General features: G+C 41.9%; 1 protein-coding gene across 6 annotated transcripts in view; it reads right to left on the bottom strand.

Moving 5' to 3' along the window:
* The window catches only part of KDM4C (lysine demethylase 4C), a gene marked incomplete at its 5' end in the record, with an annotated part of 199,862 nt that overhangs the window by 36,865 nt on the left and 136,578 nt on the right, over positions 1-26,419 (bottom strand). For all 6 annotated transcript variants that reach the window (XM_081176226.1, XM_081176222.1, XM_081176225.1 and 3 more), the window contains 2 exons: positions 16,172-16,280; positions 23,904-23,959. In XM_081176226.1, coding sequence (XP_081032352.1) covers positions 16,172-16,280; positions 23,904-23,959 — 165 coding nt within the window. The remainder of the gene's footprint in view (positions 1-16,171; positions 16,281-23,903; positions 23,960-26,419) is intronic.

Genomic DNA, 26,419 nt, shown 5'->3' with positions numbered 1-26,419 from the left:
GACATGTCTACTGCAGTAACATACTGGTGCACAATCGCGTCAAGTAAAGATTTGAATAGTTCCACAAATATACTTGTAAGATATGTATTCACATAGACGTGGGTACAGACACATGAACAGATCTGGTAAAAGTTCTGAGGTTACCATGGAAGCAATATTCTTATTTTTATATATTTTAAAATACAGTTTGCTTGCTGCGGACTTCTAGCATGAGCTCACTGACAGCTTGGGGAGTAGACAGATGAGGCATGGGAAATATTCTGAATTTGTTCATTTATCTTATTGAGGCATGGGAAGAAGCAACAAATGGCCTGTATTTATAAAGGGGTGGGGAACAGGATGGGAAAACAAAGAAATTGAGCGGAAGAAAATTAGTTTTTAAATAATAGCTGTTATATTATAGTTACTTTGAATATTTAGTCTACTACATGAATTGCAGTTGATTTTATAGTGCATTCCTGTACATGTCCACTGGGTTCCGAGGGCCTTACTAACAGGTGTGTATAAAATTAAATCTTTACTCACAGTAAACACATCATTTAATATGACAAAGTACCAATAGCTTTTGCTTTGGTTTTGTTACTTTTGATATGTTGTTATTTCAATGTCACTTTTATATGGAGGTGATGGGTACATAGGATCCATTAATTAATTCAGATGGTTTATTGAAATTAGAAGGCCTCAAATAACCAGGATAGTGAAATTCTTGAATGATCTCCTGGCAGTATCATCACACAAACAACCTCATTCATTGTCACTGGATTATTATTATTCTTTTTTTAAAAAAAAAAACAGGATGGAAAGTTTTAATGCAGTTAATGGAAATTTGGGAACAGACTCCACAACTGGAAACGGCATACTGGACAGAATGGATTGGTTACATTCTAAAAAGGTTTCTGTTGGATGGCTTGAGAGAAGATATTTATTGCAGATCACAAAATGTAGTGATGAAACAGAAACATTCTACAGATTAATACTGGCTAGTGACATCGGTGTCTTTTCCATTTTCCTGAAGCAATATGACATGGGTTATTTGCTTCAGCTATCTGTTTTTTATTGAACTGCTTCTTATCCCATATATCTTGTACATATCTTACATCCATCATGTTTTTGCTCTTAGATTTTAGGATGCAGTATCCTAGTTGAACAGACTGTGTTCTTTCAATAAGGAGGTGGAGGAAGAAGAGGAGAAATAATATCAGTAGTAATTATTATAATGACTTTTTCCTGTTCTTCCAAAGGAGCCCAGGGCAGCTGGAAGAGGCTAATTACAACTGTTCAGGCTTAGAAAAATGGTTGCTACCAGTTTCACCTAAAATGGAAATCAAGAGGAAATGCTGAAGATTCCTGCTCAGTTGACACCCCTATGGAACACTGAAGGAAGACTTTAGATAAGACTAGTAACATTTCTTAAGGGGTTCCTCACATCCCTAAATTTGCTTCAATGTGAGGAGATAACTGACCGTTCGGTCCTCCGAATTTTTCAATATATAATAAAATATTGGATATAAGTATAAAAGTGGGCAAAATTATATGCATGATGATGTAAGCAGCACAGTAAAATAGTCTTCTAATTGCAAAACTATGCCTACCTTTTTGCAGGTTATATAAACAGATGTTGAAGTATCCTAGTTAACAAATATTCACTATCAGGTGAGGCTCTGTATGATAAAGTGAGACACCTGCAACTAACCAGAACTGAAAGTGTAACACATACTGGCACAGTGTGAGGAACCACGTACGCTGTGTTTTTTTTGGCTGCTTTAATAACAGAAGCAGAAATGTCCAAACAATATCGCTAGTAGGGAGAAACAGAAGCCCTTTTCTTTGGAGAAGAAGTAGACTTAGAAGTTGAGTCTTATTTGGGGGGGGGTTATAAATTTTCCTCAGCACAAGAAGAAATAGATATTTGCAAGCAACGCTAAGCAAAGGCTGCAAGCAACTTCAGAACCATTATGATCTTTCAGGGTAGTCAATTAATTTATGCTTCTTGATATATTTTCCAGCCTATTATTTAGTGTTCTTTCGCCACCCAGCAGCCCCCTTCTTTTCTGGATGCTATTTAATTGACAGATAGAAAATCCTATTCATGCTGATTTCCAGCCTTAATCATAGTTGAAAGGTGGTTTGCAGACCTGAAACCCTAATTCAGGGGTGATTATGAAGTGTGTGGACTGGTGGCTTTTCCTTGCTTTCGACGCCTCTCTACTCCCAAAGGCTTCTGTACCACGGTTTGATGAATGTCGATTTCTGAGCTTTTGGGGCTTTGCCCCTCCCCCCTCTCATTCAGAAGGGAGTTTGGCAATAAATATTTATGTCTTGATTACCTCTTGTCACTGCATAATTATCTCTGCTGGAAGGGAGTGCCAGCAGCAGATATCTAGTCTGCCATGATTCCTCCCCGGAAGTCAGTAGGATCAATAAAGAAATTTCAACAGTGCCAGTTTTTGGGTTAATGGTCCCAGGATGTGTCAAAGTCAGTGTTGTACAGGACACCAGTTAACTTGCATGCATTTTATCAGATTTACTGGATATATGTGACAAGCCCCTCCTATACACTGTTTGTATGCCCCTCTTGCTGTCCACTTAAAGCATATTCAATACTACAAATGGAGTATGGGTTAATCTGTTAGAAATATTCTGTTCCTGATAAGATGGTTTGTATATCCTGGATGGAAGGAGAGAATTGTGTAGTTCCCTCACGTTTGAGATACTTGGGAACCTCATGTGGGGAAATTCTGAAATGCACAACTTCCACTTTCTATTTCAATGCTTCTGTGTAATGTGTAATGTGCAAAGCCTGTAGAGGAGAGTTCATACAAAGTAACTTTACTTATTGTAAATATATATTTGCCCTCTATGTTTATATAGATGAAAATGCTTCAAGGATAAACAAAATGTTCAGAGTTGGAGATGTGTTCAGCTATTTCTGACTACAGGAATTTTGGCACTTGATTCAGTGTAGCTCAGTCCTCATTTTTTTTAAAGCAACAACAGTGACTTTAGATTTGTTGGCTGTGTGGTCTGCTGCAAGTGTTTGACAGAGTTGCCAGCTTTAAGACTATTCCCTAAAGGTTCTCCTGCCCTGGAGGTATTTGGAACTAAAGCTTTGAGTAATCTGCAGCTAAGAATGACAACTGAATAATGAGCTGAGCTGTAAGTAATCAGGCAAATGTCTGCATTGGATGTGGCTTTTTACTTACAAATCTTTCAGCGACCCCAGAAGGTGTATTCTGGAATCATTTTAATGCACCAGATGCAAGGCACCGAAGGAAAGAGACTTGCAAGCTATACGTGACTTTTTAAATTTTATTTTTTAATCCATCCTCTCGACTCCTGCTGCCGTCAGTGCCATTTTTAGTGTCAAGAGCTATGATTGACTGGACTGCAGCAAGAGATATTTCAGGACTATTTCAATTTGATTAGCTATGTTTGCTTCTTCCCATGATGGAAAGAATAAATAGGCACTTCTGGAGATTGTCAATGACCAGAATATACAGCCTGTGATACATCTAGGCTCCATTGAGATAGAGTAAGCAACAGTAACTGTTTGCATTATTGATCTTCACTTTAAGATTCCGGTTGGTATCATATCTTGCTTTGGCGTGGGTCTGTTCCTCACAATCCCTTTTGCACTGAGGTAAAGATATATGAGAAGGACACGAAAGGCACAAACATTTCCTCCTCCTTGTATAAAAGAAGGAAACATAAACTAATCTTACTCTAATTAATCTTTCTTTCATCAACCTTCTCCCTGCCCCCGCCGCCAGATAGTATGGTTCCACATTATGCTTTCATATGAAAATCTGATGTATGTACATACATACACACACATAAACAAACACACTCTTGTACTACTATATCCAAAACACTTCAATTCCAACCCCCTTTCCAATTGTCCCTCCTCTTCATTGACAGGACACAAGCCGGCCTGCAACATCTACAATGAGAATGCTGCCCAAAGCCATGAGCCAATATGTCTGCATGTTAGGATTTGGCTCTGATCACGATAAGAAAACTATCTCAGTCTCTGGTACATTTCCCACCAAATAGGCAAAGCTATAAAGATGTTATGTATGCACATTCACAAATTTATTGAAAATCTACTTATCTTTACGATTCGTATGTTGTGCATTTTGATATGAGAAGGGGGGGAAATTATTTTACAGAGCAATTAAAGCTATTGTGATATCTACATTTACCGACAAATTATAATTACTCACAAGGACAAAAGTTGCCCCAAGGCACTAAAGTTGGCTTCTGATAGATCTCTAAGTAGGCTGCCTTTGATCTTCCAACCTCATACTAAAGAAGCTTATAATCAAAATCTTTTGAGGGCTGTCGGAACAACAAAATCTCAGGATCTCACATAGTATTTGGACTGGGAAACCAAACGCTTAACTACTTGAAGGCAATAGTCTTGTATATTACGCCATCTTTGAAGTCCTCTTTAATGTGCTTAAATACAATTGTAGCAACTTAATCATAGAAATAGTAGTTTATAATTATTATTTTGCTTTGAGTCTCTCTTTTCTATAACATTAACTTTCTTTTGAGTCTAAATCTGAGAGCCAGAGTGGTCTAAGAGTCTTGGACTGAGATCCGGGAGACCAGGGTTCTAGTCTCTACTCAGCCATGAAACTCACTGAGTGAGCTTGCACCAATCACTATCTCTCAGCCTAACCTACGTCATGGGGCTGTTGTGAGGATAAACCAGGGACATAAAGAACCATGTACACCACCTTGAGCGCCTTATGGAAAGGTGGGGTATAAATGTAATAAATGAGAGAGAGAAAAAGAGAGAGAGAGAGAGAGAGAGAGGGAGACAAAGGGATTTAAAAACCTTTGGCCAACTGGAAGTCAAGATTTGTCATGAGCTCTAGCTATCAGAACAATCACAGTTGTCCAAAAACAGCCTTGCTATTTATTTTCTAATGAAAAAGTTGCATATCACAAATATATTTTACCAATGGGACAAAAATACTTTGACATTCCAAATTATTTCCAAAAAAAACCCTCATCTGTGTTTATCCAGCTCAAGGAATTATGAACTCACCCAAGCTGTCTCAACTCCCCCATGTTAATTTAAAATGCAGTTTATGTCCTATATTTTAATAGGCTTTTTGTAGAGTCTTGCTGTCCCCAGGGTACAGCAAAAAGTTCACAATCTTTTTCAGATTTGCTCTGCACTTCCTTCTCACTCAGGTATCCTGTTAGACTACCTTGACCAGGGTTTTCCCCATGCAGACTCTTCAGCAGGGGTAGATCTTGAACAGCTGCTTTGCCTAACAGTGTTGATTTGACCTTTGGTTAGCTGGATGCCTAGGGATGCGATTTCATTTCAGCATCTTCCCATGGGAAGTGCTGTTCATAGGAAGGCCTGCTCACCCCCATCTTATGCTTTGAGCCCAGTTCATCATCACCCACCTGGAACCAATTAGAAAGCCTGGCTGGTCATCTTCTAGCTCACTGTTTCCACCCCAAGGACATGCTCATCCCATCATGCTACAATTCTAATAACTGTAAATACTCTATAGTATTTCAGGTATTTGAAAAGGTCAGAAGGGACTACCGTAATTGCCTAATGATTCTAATTTCCTGCACAACACAAATGATTTCCTGCAGTAATTTTTGCAGTAGGACAGAGCCCTTCCCTGTTTTGCATGTACTACACAAATGCATTTTGAGCATTTGAATACTCATTCCGTAAAATTTATGTGCATCTAGTACTTAATATAAACATACTATGGGGACAGCCACTGTGCTACTTCATATTCCACACATTCTATAATTCTTTCTGTTTTCCAACAGAAAGTACAGTCTCATCTCCCACCTCCGGAATCCTAGGGACCATTCCAACTGCCTTTGCTGAGGGCATTCAAAAGCTGAAGCCAATCACTGCCACTTAATGAGGGTGCCTGTAGGATCCACATGTTTGCCACTGTGTTTGTTGTACCCATGCTTCATATTTCTAGGCAAAAAAAGTCTTATGACCAGCTATACAACTAAACATGCCATGTGGTCCCGAGGCGACTTCTGTTCAAATATATGTCTTTAAATATTAGAAATTGCTACTATTACATAAAGGATGTGAAGATCTTGCTAAGGTGGTGTTTCTACGCACTGTGTTTTACTGCATTCCTAAGTAGGATAGTGATGATCAGTAAGAGCCCTCACACTAAAAGTAAATAAAAGTAAGCCATAATCTTTATATGTAATGCTTTTTCAAAGGCTGTTAGATTTGATGGCCTGAAAACTAGCGCCCATTTAGGGTTGTTGTTGTTGTTTTTCAAATTGCCCAAGTCATCCAACAAAGAGTTTGGGCTTGTCATAATAAACTAGACCTCTCAGCACCAACTACTTTTTAATGACAACTCAGTGATATCACTTGGCAACAGCAGCAAAATGGGAATTACTGTGCCCTAAGTGCATCACACCAGTGTTTCAAAATGCAGAACTCTTGTATATTTCAGTAAAGTGCAGCAGTTGTATCAATACAAAAAGAACAAAATGGACAGGTATGGATAAGAAGATAAAATAAGCAAATATGAGGATGGAAGCCTAACATAGAAGACAACATAGATAAGAAAGTGGAGAAAACATAAATAGAAATAAAGTACTGGTAGTGATAAGAATTTAAATAATTAACCATAGCATCTTCACAAGTAGGATAATTCTGGATTCTTGTCTCAACCGTTTCATTTTTATCTCCAAAATGGCAATATTCACACATTTATAGCCCAGGGTTTTGAAATGCTATCCTAAGCACATTGGGGGATGGGCAGGCAACTACATTTTCATACACTGGCAGAGAGACCTTCTTAATTTTGAGTCTTTCATCTTGCAACTCATGGAAGTTTATTTTCTGAACTAAATGCATGACAGGTGTAATCACACAACCTTAAAAAGCTGTCATTTTTTAAAGGCACATAGCTGCTGACCTGTTTAGTGCTAATCACAAGATAAATGTTTCAAATCAGTTTTAGGGCAGGCTTCCTCAAACTCGGCCCTCCACATGTTTTGAGACTACAGTTCCCATCATTCCTGACCACTGGTCCTGCTAGCTAGGGATCATGGGAGTTGTAGGCCAAAAACATCTGGAGGGCCGAGTTTGAGGAAGCCTGGTTTAGGGTAATGTAAGAACGGCAAGAGTGAATTATGAAGTTATGACTTTAAAAGACAAATAATTTTCGAACTATGATAAAAAGCAAATCATAAATGTAAGGAGTACCCTTCCTAAGCTCCCAATCTTCCCAATCACTCATAACCACCTTCAAAGTGCACAGTGATATATCTAGGATTGGAGTGCAAGAGTTTTTTTGCTATGAAGATGGTTGAAAAATAATTTCTAAGGTTGCTTGGCTTCATCAGAGAGCAAACCTATGAGATTGTATGGCACAGCAAAACCTACGTCCAAAGCTCTGTCAGATAGCTATAGCAGGGGTGGAAAGTGAAGTAGCTTTCTCTCTCTTTTTCCTTCCCTTTTAAACAAAATCCTTCCCATTGACTTCAATGGGAGAAAGGTTTGTGGCCCTTTGAAGGTGCTGTGAGATGCCTTAGGCTCCTGCAAAATGGCCTTCCCAGTTTCCTTCCCACCAGGAGCAGGAAAGCTCCACAGATGCACAAGGAGAACCTCGGAGGTACCTAGGTTGGTTAGAGCATGGGTGCAGGTTTGATCCTTGTATAGGACAGCTGCATATTCCTGATCCTCAGGGTCCCTTCCAACTCGCTGATTCTATGGTATGAGTGCCACACCAGTTTTTAGATGATCTTTTGATTGCTTTGCCGGCATTGCATCAGGATTGGATCGTATGTGTTACCAAAAGCCAAAGCCAAAACAGTATAAAGATGCTTTTTGATTAATTAGAATCTTAATGCAGAAGCAAGTTCCTCTGAGTTCAGTTGGACTTCAGCCATCCTTCTCGGGATTGCAGTGTGGTATTTTGCTAACAATTAAATACATATATATATTTAATAAAGACAAGGGTGACCTTTGAAAGATATATAAAATCAGCCGAGACAATATCTGCCTGATGGAAAGCTGTGATATAAGCGTAACTTTCCAAGAGGAAGGCAACTTACAAAGATATGTGGTTTGTTGATTTTCATAAAGATATCAGGGCTGATTTATTACATTTCAGAACACTTAAGAGTTTTGAGCATTAAATATGGGTCAAGAATCTCTAAACATGTCAAGAACCGACAGTCATTAAAATAAATCACGCAAAATGACACTTGTATTATAAGTTATGACACTACCATGGCTCTAATAAATAAAGAATGAGAAACTTTCACAGGAAAAATATCTCCCTGTACTATGCCGCATATTTTGACATCGTCAATTCATCATTGTAGAAGTCAGGCAGAGCACAGTCTGCTGTAGTCAGGAAGCTCATTACCTCATTAAAAATTATAGCAGGTCTAGAACTCTACTTTTTTGTTTGGTTACTTATTTTTATTGAAATAAGAGAACAGAATAATAATTGTTTGCTTCTCTGTACCATCTGAACATGACTATTAGGCTGCAGTTGAAGAGCAGATGGAAAGGTTTTATAGCTGATCTAAAGTGAAGTATATATACTTCTATAACTAATATGACAGGTGGTACATAGATCTACCTTATGACTGCGTGGAAACTTGAGATCAATTCAATCAATAGCATCCACCGCCCATACACAGAATTATCATAATGGGAGGCAGAGAATGGGGAGAATCTTGTTGTTCCACTCCATCCTGCATGTCCTTGTTACTGTCCCTGCAGCCTCCCACACATTGGGAGCTGAACTTCTGCCTGTTGAACTCAAGCTGAACCCACACAATTTAGAAACCTGGTCATCTGTAGTTCCAAATCACACAGGAGCCTATTTGCGCAGAAAAGGCTGAAGTGCTACTGAAATTCCCTAAATATATACCCAGCATCAGTTCCTATATCGTACATGGCTTCTGCAAAAGTGGTAGTCAATTGCATTCATACTGTTCATTTCATTTGTCGCAACAATGCAAATTGAATTTTTCAACATGAGATGTTTCCAGTGTATATATTTAGAAACAAATTTCAGAAGCCTGGGGAAACAGTGCTGCTTTTAGAGATACTGTGGCAAGCCATACAGTACAGCTGTAAGTCTAGAGCACCTTTCAAATGCCTAAGAATGCTCTTGCCATGTGCAAACTGACTTTGACAAACGACTAATGTTCTACCTTTTTCTGAAGCCTTTCATGCTCTGCCTCCCCTCTGTCCTTATACATTGTCCTTGCACCTGTTCATATCTTCTCCACTACTGTGCATTTTTACTCTGAAGCTTTATTATTTTGCTTACCAGGAAACTATATAGTTCCTGCAATGCAAATTGTCTTCTGGTTAGCATCTGTGCATGGTAAACCCTTATTCAATTGCTTTTGTGTAATTCTCCAACCTTAAAACACACATCCATAATGGTTCGCATAATTTACATAGGTGGGGCTTGTGGAAGAATAATTCTCCTTTACATTCTTGTTGCTATTGGTGAATTATTCTAAAATGTTTGTTCAGTCTCTCTCTCTCTCTCTCTATGTAAAACACATCATTTTGTAGAATGAGTATTACATTTCTGACTAATTTTACGAGATGTGTACAGTATTTTAAACGAAATCCATTTGAGGAAAGGTGGGCAAGTGTAACCTAACTGTTCGGGAGTATTTATTTAGTACATATTTGTTATGGAAAGGAACTTCAAAACAGCATAAAACAGTATTTGTAAAAATGTGCAGTCAGCAGCAGCTTCTGCTGCTATCTGATAATATGTTAGTCACAGTTTTCCAGCAACAAAGGTGTGGAACCAATCTGTTAGCAAACTAATTCACTCTGGATATCACTCAGCAATATTATCTGTAGCAAGTGGGGGCAATATAGGCAACGCTGTGATGAGAGGAGCACTTGGCTATTCCGACTGAGCTGAGCTGGAACTGGATTTAAGAAATTAAGACTATTTTTGCTGCATTACGTTATAATGCTGAATTATTGTAAGTTTATTAAGTAAGTCCTGTAATAAACAGCAGGTAACTATTGATGACTGAAACATTAGCCATGTTGTTCCAACGGTAACTTCACTTTATTCTGATTTTGAAATAAACGGTCAAATAAATCCTCCTCTAGCTTTCCAACAGCTGTGCATTTGCTGCACAATCCTTTGCCTAATTCCTTGGAAATAAGTCCCATCACATTCAATGGGCCAACCACCAGCAATGAGTGCAAAGAATTGCAGCCTTGGGCTGTGATCCTAACCCTAATTTCCTGGAAGTAAACACCACTGAATTCAATAGGACTTCGTTCTAAATTGTGCCGTTTACCTTCTTTATGGAAAATGATTGTAAGCTTCTAATAAATTAATTGTTTAATAATAATCAGAATGCATGATACACATTGATTAAGTACTCACATCGATTGATTCTTTTTATTACAAATGACCTATATATTTTAAGTGGCCTTAACACCAGCCAGACAAAGTATCCATGCCTATGAACAAAGCTGGGATTTAACTCTGAGCAAGCAGCTCATTAGAAACTAATCATACAAAACTGAGTGACACAGAAAGCGGGGGGGGGGGGACCTTTAGTTATTCTGTGTAGACTCCTTAATTAATATAAGTTCATTTGATCTACATTTGATATACATAGTTAGATGGGGCTCCATACACCAGAATACTGAAAAAGCAAAGAGATGAAATTTGCTTTGAACTGGTATTTTCTGTACCTTTATTTCATTCTTTTGATCGTTTGAAACCTAGAATAGGTTTAATGGAATACACGAAAGGTCATACCAATACAGTAACAAACTTAGTTGGTCTCTAGGGACACGGGTGGCACTGTGGGTTAAACCAATGAGCCTAGGACTTGCCGATCAGAAGGTTGGCGGTTCGAATCCCCGTGACGGGGTGAGCTCCCGTTGCTCAGTCCCTGCTCCTGCCAACCTAGCAGTTCGAAAGCACATCATGTGCAAGTAGATAAACAGGGACCGCTCTGGCGGGAAGGTAAATGGCGTTTCCGTGTGCTGCTCTGGTTCGCCAGAAGCAGCTTAGTGTCATGCTGGCCACATGACCCGGAAGCTGTCTGCGGACAAAGGCCGGCTCCCTCGGCCTATAGAGCAAGATGAGCGCGCAACCCCAGAGTCGGTCACGACTGGACCTAATGGTCAGGGTTCCCTTTACCCTTTACCTTTAAGGTGTTACTGGAAGGATTTTTTTTATTTTGTTTCGATTACGGCAGACCAACACGGCTACCTACCTGTAACTAATTCTTTTGCATTTACTTTTACAGATTCAGTTTGCAAAAGGTATTTATAGTTAGTAGGGAATTTATCCACAGGTCCCAGTTTGGACATGCTAAGCCACAGTGCAATAGTAAAAAGGACTGGGGGGGGGGGAGCAAAGAGTGTCGGTAAGTCATAGTTTGGCTCACCATGTTGTACAAATCAGATCATTCAGTAGATATAGCCTGCAATGCACATAATTTAGACAACCACTTATTACAATCCTATAGAGATAGTAGTATAAGCACAGAAAATTGGGAAACACTGGCCTGCAAGCCCTCCAATTGGAGAACAGCCTTTACCAAAGGTGTCTTGGACTTTGAAAAAGCACAAACTCAGGACGAAACTCAGGATAAGCGAGCCAATAGGAAAGCATATTTGGCAAATCCTCACCGTGATCAACTCCTGCCCAGAAACCTATGTCCCCACTGTGGAAGGACGTGTGGATCCAAAACTGGCCTTCACAGTCACTTATGGACACACTGTTAAGACTGCCTTCATGGAAGACAATCTTACTCGGCTACGAGTGATCACCAAAAAGATAGGGATAGTGGCAAAAGGCTGTATGGTAATGTCAGGGAACTGCCATCAGTGCCGGAGGGAGAGAGCAAAAGCCAGAGGGATTCCAGAGAGCGTCCAGGGATTGGGAGAAGCAGCCCATCTTATGGGGAAGAGAATCTGCGTAGCACCAGTGGAGAAGGGGGGCAGATGGGGGAAGCGGCGAGGCGGTCCCATGACTTCTTGCCTGGGACCAGCAGGGAGAGTAGGGGTCCTCCGTTGCCCACGCCCTCCTTGCGCAGAAGGCTTTCGCGCAGAGAGAGTAGGAGGAGACTAGGCGTCAAAGAGCTTCTTTGCTGGAAGAAGTTTAAGAAACGCCCACTGACGGATTCTGCCAGCGATTGAGTCAGCCACGGGTGAGTGGCTGTCCGGACAGAAAAGGTTCACTTAGGCAACCCAGCCAGGTGTTTGCACCCAGCCGGGGAGATAAGCACCGGTTTACGCACGAGCAACCCCTAGAACCCTTACAGGTAACATATATTTTGTGTGGTTTAACGGATCCATATATATTTAACTGACATAATAAATAGTGGTGGGTTAGTCAGCAATAGGATCTTCTGTATTTTAGCAAATCTCTAATTGAAAAGAAGAAGAGTTTATTCTTCATCAAACTATTTTAATATAATTTTAAAAACATTTTAGAAATATGGTTAAACACGCCTGAGTGCTCTCCCCTAAAACAGAAAATGTGTGAAAGTCAGCTAGTTAATGTGTAAGTTAATGTTCGGTATAATGACTTTCCTTGATTTTACCGCCTGCAGCAATATTTTTTAAAATTGCTGAAAGTTAATCAATACTTATATTTCAAGAATTGCATGACAACAGTGGTATGCATCACTGTCAAGCATTTTTCTACAACTAGAAACAAGGGTCTCTATAAACCTTCTAATGTTTATACAAAATTAGATCAAAGAGAATGGGCAAGATTTTAGTTTTACTTTAAATAATAGTAATATTTAAAATATTTCAGAAGATAAAATGGCTGTGCTTTTAAGTCATATTTGTCCAGTGTAAAGATTCCATTCTTTATACAGGCATGCCACCGTGAAATCTCTATTTTTTGAACTGATTTCCCCTTTCAAGGGTCAAGACTATAATCTTTGGCTTTCAAGCTTACTGTTATCTGCCTTCAGGTGTGAATTTTCAAGCAAATACGTTTCTACATATAACACTTTAGCCTTAGCCAGATACTGAAAGGCTTGTAGATCAGTCATCATCACTGTGTAATTCTATTTTCAAAATAATATTTCTCACTCAGAATATACTCATGCTTGTATTGGATTCACTTCTCAAATACAAATTTGAGGTAATCAAAAGCCCAAGGGCAACTTCAGTCTTTCTAAAACTCATTTTCTACCTCTGTTTGAAGAAATAGATCTGAAATGTAAAAATAATAGGAAACTATATGGCGGGGGGGCCACCATTGGTCAAGGTACAGACAGATGTACAAATTCCTGTGCCATTTACTCTGCTGAAAACCAAGAGGAATTTAAAAACAGAAATAAAACAATGCTGACATAATGACAGCAGTGCTGACATAATGGCAGAATCAGACCTAGAGGTTTGTATCAAATTATTGTTGTAGCCACAGCTATCAGACCTATTCATACATATACACATATACTTTTCAACATTCTGTGGAGTGCTGAGTTACATTTTATAATAGACATCAAGCTAGTCTCACAATCGTGGTGGCCTGTGCTAAGCAACCATAAAATTGGAGAAGTAATGTGCAAATTCTCACAAGGTTGCGGAGAAAGTTACCGTATTTTTTGCACCATAACACTCACTTTTTTCCTCCTAAAAAGTAAGGGGAAATGTCTGTGCGTGTTATGGAGGGAATGCCTACGGGTGGCATGCCTACAGATTTTCCCCCTCTAAAAACTACGTGCGTGTTATGGTCGGGTGCGTGTTATAGAGCAAAAAATACGGTAGATTGCTCAACAGAGCTTTTATAGACATTTGGTCTGTACATGATTTAGTGTGTAAAACGGCGATCACTGTCCTTTCAGTATGGATGAACTGTAAACTGTAGTGTAACAAAATGCTAATGCATGTCATCATGTTACAGGAACAAAGAAAATTTAATATGTGAATGGATAATTTTAAAATGATACATATATATAGCAGGTCCTTTCCTCTGCCCCTCTCCTCCTTCAGTTTCTCACCTGGAATTCCTTCCAGGGGTGACTCCTGATCTATAATCTGTCTCTTCTTGTCCCCAAACTCAACTGATAACTATTGCCTGTACCACCCAGAAGCCAAAGGATTAAAAAGGAATAATGTTGAAGAATGGCAGAGACAATCAACTATCCCTGACCTAACCTCCCAATGCCTATCATAGTTCATTCACACAAAACTGAAGAAATTTAGAAACATAATAAAGATACTGGGTTGTATCCAACTAAGTTCAGCTCCGACAAGACCCAACATGGGAATACAACCCTATGGAACTTTACATCAACCGGATTCAAAGTAGGAGCATACTAAGCATAAATCATACGATATTCTGTTTTACCACTATTTGACAAACATATTCTAATTCATAGCTGAATGCAACGTAATTTGTTAAGAGACAATCATGTGTTAAGTTTCTTGCCCTTTCTTGCTAATTGTATATTAGAGAGGAATGTTACCTGACACTTTGCAGGCGCATGAAAATGGAAACGTTCACAATTACATTTTGCAGAATTATTTTTTGTTCCAGACACTTGGGGGGGAAAGAGTTCAATGGAAGGGGAACCCGTGCTAAACTGGCACCACTAAATTATAGTTTAGTAGTATTTTGTTATTATTTTACATGTGGTTTTCCATCTTTTTCACATGCCTATCAAAGCTTCACTCACCTGGGATTTTAAAGGTTTATGAGGATGGTTGCTGGCAATGTAAGAGAGTCTGAAGCATATGAAATCTGGAAGGTTGTATTCCTTCATACAAACCTGCCCAGGTTTTGAGATATTCAGGAGATATTCTTCTCTCAGTCCCACCACCCTCACAGGAACGCTTGGTGGGGATGCGGGAGACTCAGTGGCTGCTCCCAGACTTTGGTACTCCCTCCCTATAGAAGCTGCCTCCTTGTTGCGCTTCTGCCAGCAGGTTGTAGACCTTCTTCTTCCAATAGATTTTTGGGAACTGACCACTTTTAATAAAAGGGCTGATGCCCTGCTGTTTTTATTGTCATTATTTGTATTGTTTTAAGAGATTTTAAAACTCTTTATTCATACCATATAACATGTTACATTTGTTAAAACAACAACAGTAATAATTCTAATACATGATGGCTCAGATCCAACTACTTTAGGCGTGTCAATGTTTGGTGGTACCCAGCAACATCTTTTCCTTTTTCTGTTTGATCAGATGCCACGTTACAAAATCCTTCTGAATCTCCCTGCAGTTTCAAAATATGTTTGCCATATACACAGGGTGGATTTAAAATCCATTTAAATCACAATATAAATTTACAGTGGACCCTTGGGTTACGTTACCTTTGGGTAACGTAACTTTCGGGTTGCGAATGCAGCAAACCCAGAAGTGTATGCTTCCAAGTTTTGCCGCACGCGCATACGCAGAAGGGCACCTCCGGTTACGAAGATTTCGGTATACGGCCAGGCCTCCGGAACGGATCCCGTTCACAACCAGAGGTACCATTGTACTTCTAACAGTGTTTAATTGTTTTAATTATTTTAACTTCTCCAGCTACTGCGGAGCAATCTCCAGAATGTCTTTCATTCATAAACAGTAACAGCAGCCTGTCCTCATGTGGCTAGGATTAACAAACAGGGATTCCAGGGAACATGGCGTGTATTTTTTTTTAAGAAAAGGAAATCACTGCCTAAAACTGATCAGCAGTGACAAGGGAAGCTAAATTGTGATGTCATAAACCTGCCAGCCAATGGAAGGTGTTTTCAGTCTCTGCTATTTCTAGGAAAATCTTAGATTATGTTTTCTTAAAGACTATTATGGTAATGAGGGTTTTGTTCCACTAGTTCAGGTGGCGGGGACCTAAGGCCCTCCAGATGGTACTACCCTAAAATCCCAATCATCCCTGGCCGTGCTTGCTGGGAATGATGGGAGTTGTAGTTCAGCAGCTCCTGGAAGGCCCAAAGTTCCCCACAGCTGTTCCCCACAGCTACTGAGTATACAAATGAATGCAATTTTGAACAGGAAGTACAAAATAGTAGTTCTCACACATTTTGACAGACGTTTTAAAACAGAAATTGAGCACTCTGTGACAATTGTACAACATGACCCTCATCAGTGAGGTTTACTACACATTCTTAGAAGCATAAAATATATGTCAGAATAGAAATTTGGATCATTACTGCTCACCAGTTTTAACCTCTGCAAAGGTATCCTGCTTGTGTCTATTGGTGTCCTCTCTATGACATTCACAAATCTCACTTCGGGAATAGCAATTGCACACATGACGTGAGCCCACCTGTAAATAACAACAATACAAAAAAGAAAGATATGCAAACATTTTAAAGTATATACATATATATAGAGAGAAATAGATTTTCCCACTGCATTTCTCAAATTTTATTCTTTGTATAATGGTATTTTTTTCACAAGGAATGCCATGAGAAACCATGATTTCCTCCCCAAATTGATAAACTTACACAGTATTCATACCATATAACGTGTTACATTTGTTAAAACGACAACAGTAATAATAATGGCTCAGATCCAACTACTTTAGGCATGTCAATGTTTGGTGGTACCCAGCAACATCTTTTCCTTTTTCTGTTTGATCAGATGCCACGTCACAAAATCCTTCTGAATCTTCCCACAATTTCAAAATATGTTTGCCATATACAACTGGGCTGCTGTTTTTAAAGAAACGTGGGTCAAAGGCTCCCTTGGCATGTAAAATCAGACAAACATTTCTTTTGATTCCATCCTCATTCATACATGCCCAGTAATTTCGAAAAAGTTTGTTGAAAATATTCTAGTCCATTACTGGAAAAACTTGTTACATATTGGCTGAGCTCTAAAGAACCACATACAGAGCACTGTGCGAGCAGGGGTCCCCAATCCTTTTGGCTCTGGAAGCACCGGTGGAAATCTAAGAAACCACAGAAGATCCATCTCAGCAATGAAAAGAATGGTGTTGCTAAGACAACCACTGCCCCAACAGATAAGGCACAAAACAGAAATGCAGACAATAGCCTCCGCATCCAAAAATAAAAAGCATCCCCACAACTAAACAATCCTGCAAATGTCAGGAAAGTGCCAAGGGAAGCACCTGAGGGTGTTGGGACCCCAAGAAGGAATACTGAGGACCTCATTTCCAGAGCAAGATTCACAATGGAAAGAGGGCTTTCTCTTGTGAGCTGTTATTTGTTCTCCCTTAACTTCCCTATGTTTGTTAAGTTTATATTATTTTTTTAAAAAAAAAAACTTAATGAAAGCACAATAAATAAATATAAACACACATATAATGGTGTGAGATGCAGCTAAACAGAAACTGACACACACAGAATGGAAGCTGGAAACACTTTTTGTCCACACATAGGAGGATTGGATCTCGACCACTGGTGAGAAATAAATACCATAAATATTTATTCTGAGGTCCTTTACAAGTATTGTTTGAAAATAGTTCCAGTTCTATTAGAAAACGCAGTATGAAGAGTCCTGGGGCTGCGTTCCTCGTGGCATTGAGATAATCATGCATACTGAAGAAACAGCAGAAGCTGCTTAATCCTGACGACAAGTATAACTTGCCTAGCTCCCTGATGGTTGTGTTTGATGTACCCAGCTGGCCAGCCAAGGTGTGCAGGGGAAAAACAGACTCTTGTTTAGTGGTGTAGCGTTATCCTTATGTGCAGGCACTTTTCATTATATCCTGCATAGCCGCGCCTGCATAGCCTGGATATAAAAGAAAAATGAATTTTGGCCAATGCAATGAAGCCAGCATTTTTCTCAGCCCTCTTACCACCTTATATAACAATCAAGCTTACGAAGACTTCGGAGGAACTCAAAAGTTTCCTCACTTATATTGTGACATTTTTGTTTATTTATAATAAAGGGGCTTAAACAGAAGCCAAAATAAAAATGCAGTTTATACCTTAACCTTGCAGGCTTATGCAATCTTTCTCATCACAGCTTAGTGCGGATTTGGTGGGTTTCTCTGGTGACAAAAACCTGGCATGCAACCCAGGAGAATGGAAAATAGGACCCCAGGACATCATTGTACCAGCTGTGAAAAGAGTGGGTAGTCCTTTGTCCCTGTCTCACTACACCACGGCTCTTGTGTATTAAGAGCCTCTGCCCAGGGTTGTGATTCTGTATCTGCGAATGTCTAGAACAGGGTTTTATGGGAATGGTCCAGTGACTTTGGAAATCCATTTTTTCTGGAAACTCTCTGACCATCCTTCACTGCCCACTATGTTTTCCTGTTTCTCTACATTCTGAAAAAAAAAGTCTTTATAAATAACTTAATATGGATTGGTAGATATTACTCATAGGAAATGTATTAAAAGAGGAAACCAGTGAGGTGATTATAGGAAATTACAGACTCCTGTGGAAAGCGATGGTTTTACTATTTAAAACTGCCAGTCGAGTCAAAACACAAAAATAGTAAAACATAGTGTTGTGAAAAGACACGAAACACGTGTGAAACATGTGTGGAAGTAGGATTCCTCTATAAACAGAAACCACTCCCACATTTTTCATTCATGATTTTTCTTTTAAGATACAATACGCACAGAAAGGATTTTGATTTTCATACATGCCCTTTGTGGGCTCTCATCGGTAGATATCAAAGAAAAATGTTGCATTCAATTTAGCTGACATTTCCTTGATCTATATTTTGAAATCTGTTTATTTCCGTCAGCACTCTATTATGAGATACTTGATGCTTAATTAACATTTAGCTAAAAAGCTGACTGCAAAGAGATTATAATAACTATTTTCAGCTAATTTAAAATACTGGGCAGATGTATTATAAATTTATCTGTATGGCAATACCGCATTTGAGAAATAAAGACATCGATCAATATTAAGCTAGAATCCCTTGGTTCAGACATAACTGCCGCAAAGATTCCATTTGTATTAAAGCCAGAAGATGAGGTGTGTGGTACCAGGGCCCAACACTCATGCCCAACTTCATAAACCACAGTTTTTGAAGCCCAGAATGACCATCTAAACCAAGCCATGAATCATTTACACATGCCATATGACCACCTATAGAACACTGCTCAAAAATGTGTTACCAGTTCCGCTAGTGCACTAGTGCACACATTCACATACAGATACATCTTACATGCGTACTCGCGTAATTTGAGGGAATTAGCAATCTTACTCTCAAGATCTTTACATAGACAGGATGGCATTGGCTCTGATAACTTTGCTTAGTTTGGGGACTTTAGCTTAGTGTGCTTGCTCCAGACAGAAAGCAATAAACACACTGCAGCTGTAATTAGAATATTCATTTATAAATCAATAGAAAGTTAAAGGTGATAACAAGACAATATAAGACAATTTAAGAGCAAGGGAAGTAGTATTGCGGCTTGAAACACCATTACAGAAAAAATAAAGGAAAGAGTGGGCTAATAATGGATACACAGACTAGACCACCGTGTCCTTGCCTAGACCATCCACTTTTGTAACCAGAGATAGAGAGAAAAGACTAAAGTAGGAGAATTGCCTAATAGGGAACTCTGAAGGTGAGTCTTCAAAAAACCTAGTTTTCTTGTGGAGAAGAGGAAAGAACCAGGAAGGGGGAAATGTTATATGTTAAGTAGTAGTTTAAAGTAGTTATCTATGATTATTTTAGTTTTGCAAGTTTTATCAGTTTTTTAAATTGATGATGATCTTATACTTGTTTTTTGAACAGTTTGGTGGATTTTTGCTTTATTTTATAATGTTAATGATTCTTATGATCTATCAATCTTTCTAAATAAAATAAATAAAAATTAAAGGCCTTTTCCTGGCTTTCAAGAGCCAGATACAGCAAGAACAGAACAATACAGGAGACCTAAGAAATTAGAAAACTTGGAGTGTGAATATTTCCTGTCCAAATGGGGAAGGAATAGGATGGTGTTGTCAGTTTAAAACTTTCAGAGCCATCGCTGTGGCAAGCAGGGATTCTGTCAGAGAAGCGGAGCCAAAAAAAACCTCACTGGATAGAAATAATGAATTTCAAGTGGGATTCCTTTGCATGCACTTTGTGAGGGATACTTCCTATCCCTGCTAAGGCTCCAGCAGCGGCAGAGTGGCCAATTATGCTGCCGTTGAGCCCAGGTCCAGTCAGCCCCACCCTCTTGGTTTCTCTGAACTCTTCTCAGTTAAGTTCAAAGCTAGAAGTATCTCTCCCCTTCAGAATATTCCAGCTGGTATTTCTGCAAAGGGTCCTAACTAGCCCTGAAAACAAAATCACAAACACAGCTTTAAGGCAAGGAAACAAAGGAATGGTGGAAGCAAGGAAGGGGTGCAAGCTACAGCGTAAGCAAATTGAAAGAAAGAAAAAATAGCAAAGATCAGTCTCCTCGCAACTTTCCGAAGTGATGAATCAGAACTGTGTGAAGTAGTCCTGCTGACTATAATTGAACCAGAGAGGTTCAATTACTCAAGGGCATCCTGATCAAATTTGCAGATGACACCAAACTGGGAGGGGTGGCTAACACCCCTGAGGACAGGATCACACTTCAAAATGACCTTGACAGATTAGAGAACTGGGCAAAAACAAACAAGATGAATTTTAACAGGGAGAAATGTAAAGTATTGCACTTGGGCAAAAAAAATGAGAGGCACAAATACAAGATGGGTGACACCTGGCTTGAGAGCAGTACATGTGAAAAGGATCTAGGAGTCTTGGTTGACCACAAACTTGACATGAGCCAACAGTGTGACGCGGCAGCTAAAAAAGCCAATGCAATTCTGGGCTGCATCAATAGGAGTATAGCATCTAGATCAAGGGAAGTAATAGTGCCACTGTATTCTGCTCTGGTCAGACCTCACCTGGAGTACTGTGTCCAGTTCTGGGCACCACAATTCAAGAAGGACACTGACAAACTGGAACGTGTCCAGAGGAGGGCAACCAAAATGGTCAAAGGCCTGGAAACGATGCCTTATGAGGAACGGCTAAGGGAGCTGGGCATGTTTAGCCTGGAGAAGAGGAGGTTAAGGGGTGATATGATAGCCATGTTCAAATATATAAAAGGATGTCACATAGAGGAGGGAGAAAGGTTGTTTTCTGCTGCTCCAGAGAAGCGGACACGGAGCAATGGATCCAAACTACAAGAAAGAAGATTCCACCTAAACATTAGGAAGAACTTCCTGACAGTAAGAGCTGTTCGACAGTGGAATTTGCTGCCAAGGAGTGTGGTGGAGTCTCCTTCTTTGGAGGTCTTTAAGCAGAGGCTTGACAACCATATGTCAGGAGTGCTCTGATGGTGTTTCCTGCTTGGCAGGGGGTTGGACTCGATGGCCCTTGTGGTCTCTTCCAACTCTATGATTCTATGATTCTATGATTCTATGAGGTGTGGAACAACCTTCCGGATAGAAGGCTGAACCAAGTGGGGGCGTCCTGTCAATAATAATAATAATAATAATAATAATAATAATAATAATAATATATTTATATCCCACTCATCTGGCTGGGTTTCCCCAGCCACTCTGGGCAGCTTCCAACAAAAGATTAAAGTAAAGGTACCCCTGCCCGTACGGGCCAGTCTTGACAGACTCTAGGGTTGTGCGCTCATCTCACTCTAGAGGCCGGGAGCCAGCGCTGTCCGCAGACACTTCCGGGTCATGTGGCCAGCGTGACAAGCTGCATCTAGCAAGGCAGCGCAGCACACGGAACGCCATTTACCTTCCCGCTGGTAAGCGGTCCCTATTTATCTACTTACACCCGGGGGTGCTTTCGAACTGCTAGGCTGGCAGGCGCTGGGACTGAATGACGGGAGCACACCCCGCCGCGGGGATTCGAACCGCCGACCATGCAATCGGCAAGTCCTAGGCGCTGAGGTTTTACCCACAGCGCCACCCGCGTCCCTTTAACAAAAGATTAAAAGTACATTGAAACACCAGTCATTAAAAACTTCCCTAAACAGGGCTGCCTTCAGATGTCTTCTAAACGCCATATAGTTATTTTATCCCCTTGACGTCTGATGGGACGGTGTTCCACAGGGCGGGCGCCACTACCAAGAAGGCCCTCTGCCTGGTTCCCTGTAACTTCGCTTCTCGCAATGAGAGAACCGCCAGAAGGCCCTCAGAGCTGGACCTCAGTGTCCAGGTAGAACAATGGGGGTGGAGACGCTCCTGTCCACCCAGTCATGGGGAAAGTTATTGTTTAACCTCGCTCTTAATCTGAACTGCTGCCCCTTTCATAAAGATCCAAGCATGTACCTGATTGATGTTTCAAAACAAAAGGCAAGGGTGGGAAGTTCCTGGAATATCCAGAGCATAAATTGTTAAGTGTTATTCAACAGGGTGAAAGTCAACCAAGAGGAGGTTTCTGCCCATTCAGACTGTCTTTAACACTGCTAATAATGGAAGGGCTTGAATTAGAGAGCTTTTAAATGGAAGTCTTTTTGGAAATACACACTTTTCCTGGAGGAAATGACTGAAGAATGCCACAAAAATAGCACTGAATTAGTTGTACAGATTTTTCTACAACTGAACAAAAAGGTTCAGGGATCACCAGCCTTTGGGAACCATGGCCACATTTGCAAACCGGGGAAAACTTTTGTGGGGATCACAAACAACAACAATAGCTGGTTACAAACAAATGCTTCTTTTGAGTCTAATTTCAAAAAGGGGAGGAAAGACATGTGGTTACCTGGGAAAGTATGTGCAGGTACCATGTTGGTAAAGCTTCCTTTAGTTCCATCATTTGCTAAGCTAAAACATTGCTCTATTTGACTACAGAATATTGGTCTTACAAAGAGTATGGTGTCAACTGCAGAGCTATTTTCTGAGTCTACTGTAAGTAATAGTAAGAAAACCAACCAGCTTGAGTTCCAGAGTTATTCTAAATTGATTCAGATTGATTATTTTGTTAATAAATGCTCATTTCTATCAAAAGTTTAGTGATACCACATTAACTACCATAATCACAGAATTCCAGAGCTAAAGAAAAATAAGTTGAACATGAGATAAAACTGTAAGACTTGCCCATGCAAACAATGACAAATGAGCTTTCATTTCCTTCCTTTATATTGTCATCAACAAAAGCTGAGTGTGGAATATTTAAGCATGAGAGGATGATAAAAACAAAACTTGCACATTAGCTCACAAAATGCATTTAAAAAGCAGCAGCAACCTAACTTAGCAACTTAATTGGAAGCTACCTGTACCTTTCAGTTGGAGAAGAGAGGTCCATATGTTAGCTCATTTTTGTAGAGATAAAAGAATACTGTATGTAAATTACATTTTGAAGCTGTCTTTGTCTAAGCCTGCTAAATGAAATTTAAAACCCAACACTAAAAGTGGAGTTTGCAAGGAATGGTAAGTAACACAGCAGTAATCTTTTCTTTAAGTTTCCACAGCCATTTCTAAAACCCAGTTAAAACCCACTTCTCTTTGACAGAAAGGCTAATCAAAATAATACAAAATTGCACCAACAGGTTTTTGGGGAAAATGTGTTACAACCATTCTTCAGAGGTGCCAAACCATACACAAATCATGGTGGCAACAAAATTATGAGATTTTTTTAAAAAATTAGGGTGGGTGCACATGTACCTGATACATGACAACCACATATTGATATTGAAGCAGAGAAAGGACAAGAGTTCAATGAGTTCCCATCTGGGAGCTTCAAAATACAGCTGATCCATGCAAAAAGTTGGGCACTGCAGCACTGACTGAAAGCCATAGTTTCATCTGAGAATTTTCTTTGCAGCAGGGCTGCAAAGAAAGAACAACCAGGAAGGCATTTAAGAGTGTGCCCCCCCCCTTCTTTAATTTGAAGATGGGTCACCTGACATCATGGTGACATCAGGTCACCATGGAGCCATCCACCTGTCAAAATGGTCCACCAGGATGGGGAAACACAAAATTTGGTTCCCAAGCCCAATCCTGCTCCACCCCCCTGTGCTTTGCTGTAGAATTCACTTACTTTCTGTTGGTAGTCTGCTTGAGCGCTCCACCTCTCAAATTACACAGACAGCATTCCTACAAAAGAAATTTTAAAAAAGAGAGAATTAATCTAAATTAGCTAAAAACTATTGTTACACACCTGGATGTAAGGTATAAAAAATTAGGAGTGTAATTGACTGATTCTTGGGGGGGGGGGCTGAATTTTGTCATATTAAGCTCCCTGGTACTGAGGTACTCAAAATGATTTAAAATAAGGTCCCTGCAGAAAGATGGTGAGTGTTGTTGTTTTTTGTTTTGTTTTTGAGAATTTACCAAGCCAGGGGCATTCTTCTAAAGGCTGAAAACCGCATATAGTAAATGAAAGGTACAGTGGTGCCTCGCAAGACGAAATTAATTCGTTCCGCAATTCTCTTCGTCTTGCGGGTTTTTCGTCTTGCGATGCACGGTTTCCCATAGGAATGCATTGAAAATCAATTAATGCGTTCCTAGGGAAACCGCCTTCAGACCAGGTCCGGGGACAGTCTGTCCCCGGACCTCTTCTGAAGGCTGGGGGGGGGGACAAGGGCTTTTCTTCCCACCCCCAGCATTTTTAAAAACCCTGGGACAGCGGAGGACTTCTCCGCTGTCCGGGCGATCTTAAAATGCTGGCGGGCGGCATTTTAAAATCGCCCTGGACAGCGGAGGACTTCTCCGCTGTCCGGGGCGATTTAAAAGCCCCTGGGAAGGCAGGCAGGGGGGAGCAAAGACTTTCGCCCCCTGCCCGCCTTCAGAAGGTGTTCCCACCCCCCCGCCCGGCTTCGCAGCAGCGCTACGAAGCCCGGCAGCTGGGGCAGCTGTTCCCGCCCCCCTCCCCCCTTCGGAACATCGTTCCGAAGTGGGGCGGCTGGGGCAGCTGTTCCCGCCCCACCTCCCCACTTCGGAACAGCGTTCGGAAGTGGGGCGGATGGGGCAGCTGTTCCCGCCCCACCTCCCCCCTTCGGAACATCGTTCCGAAGAGGGGCGGCTGGGGCAGCTGTTCCCGCCCCACCCCCACACTTCGGAACATCGTTCCGAAGTGGGGCGGATGGGGCAGCTGTTCCCGCCCCACCTCCCCCCTTCGGAACATCGTTCCGAAGTGGGGCGGATGGGGCAGATGTTCCCGCCCCCCCTCCCCCCTTCGGAACATCGTTCCGAAGTGGGGCGGCTGGGGCAGCTGTTCCCGCCCCCCCTCCCCCCTTCGGAACATCGTTCCGAAGTGGGGCGGATGGGGCAGCTGTTCCCGCCCCCCCCTCCCCCCTTCGGAACATCGTTCCGAAGTGGGGCGGCTGGGGCAGCTGTTCCCGCCCCCCCTCCCCCCTTCGGAACATCGTTCCGAAGTGGGGCGGCTGGGGCAGCTGTTCCCGCCCCACCTCCCCCCTTCGGAACATCGTTCCGAAGTGGGGCGGATGGGGCAGCTGTTCCCGCCCCACCTCCCCCCTTCGGAACATCGTTCCGAAGTGGGGCGGATGGGGCAGCTGTTCCCGCCCCACCTCCCCACTTCGGAACAGCGTTCCGAAGTGGGGCGGATGGGGCAGCTGTTCCCGCCCCACCTCCCCCCTTCGGAACATCGTTCCGAAGTGGGGCGGATGGGGCAGCTGTTCCCGCCCCCCCTCCCCCCTTCGGAACATCGTTCCGAAGTGGGGCGGCTGGGGCAGATGTTCCCGCCCCACCTCCCCCCTTCGGAACATCGTTCCGAAGTGGGGCGGATGGGGCAGATGTTCCCGCCCCCCCTCCCCCCTTCGGAACATCGTTCCGAAGTGGGGCGGCTGGGGCAGCTGTTCCCGCCCCCCCTCCCCCCTTCGGAACATCGTTCCGAAGTGGGGCGGATGGGGCAGCTGTTCCCGCCCCCCCTCCCCCCTTCGGAACATCGTTCCGAAGTGGGGCGGCTGGGGCAGCTGTTCCCGCCCCACCCCCACACTTCGGAACATCGTTCCGAAGTGGGGCGGCTGGGGCAGCTGTTCCCGCCCCACCTCCCCACTTCGGAACAGCGTTCCGAAGTGGGGCGGATGGGGCAGCTGTTCCCGCCCCACCTCCCCCCTTCGGAACATCGTTCCGAAGTGGGGCGGATGGGGCAGCTGTTCCCGCCCCACCTCCCCCCTTCGGAACATCGTTCCGAAGTGGGGCGGATGGGGCAGCTGTTCCCGCCCCACCTCCCCCCTTCGGAACATCGTTCCGAAGTGGGGCGGATGGGGCAGCTGTTCCCGCCCCCCCTCCCCCCTTCGGAACATCGTTCCGAAGTGGGGCGGCTGGGGCAGATGTTCCCGCCCCACCTCCCCCCTTCGGAACATCGTTCCGAAGTGGGGCGGATGGGGCAGCTGTTCCCGCCCCCCTCCCCCCTTCGGAACATCGTTCCGAAGTGGGGCGGCTGGGGCAGATGTTCCCGCCCCACCTCCCCACTTCGGAACATCGTTTTAAAATGCTGGGGGTCGGCAGCGAACGCTCCCGACCCCCAGCATTTTAAAACCTCCCCGGGACAGAGACTTCTCTGCTGTCCCTTGGAGATTTTAAAATGCTGGG

This window comes from Podarcis bocagei (genome assembly GCF_964188305.1).
Source record: "Podarcis bocagei genome assembly, chromosome: 17".
Lineage (NCBI taxonomy): Eukaryota > Metazoa > Chordata > Lepidosauria > Squamata > Lacertidae > Podarcis > Podarcis bocagei.
This window is presented reverse-complemented; position numbering and strand designations above follow the sequence as displayed.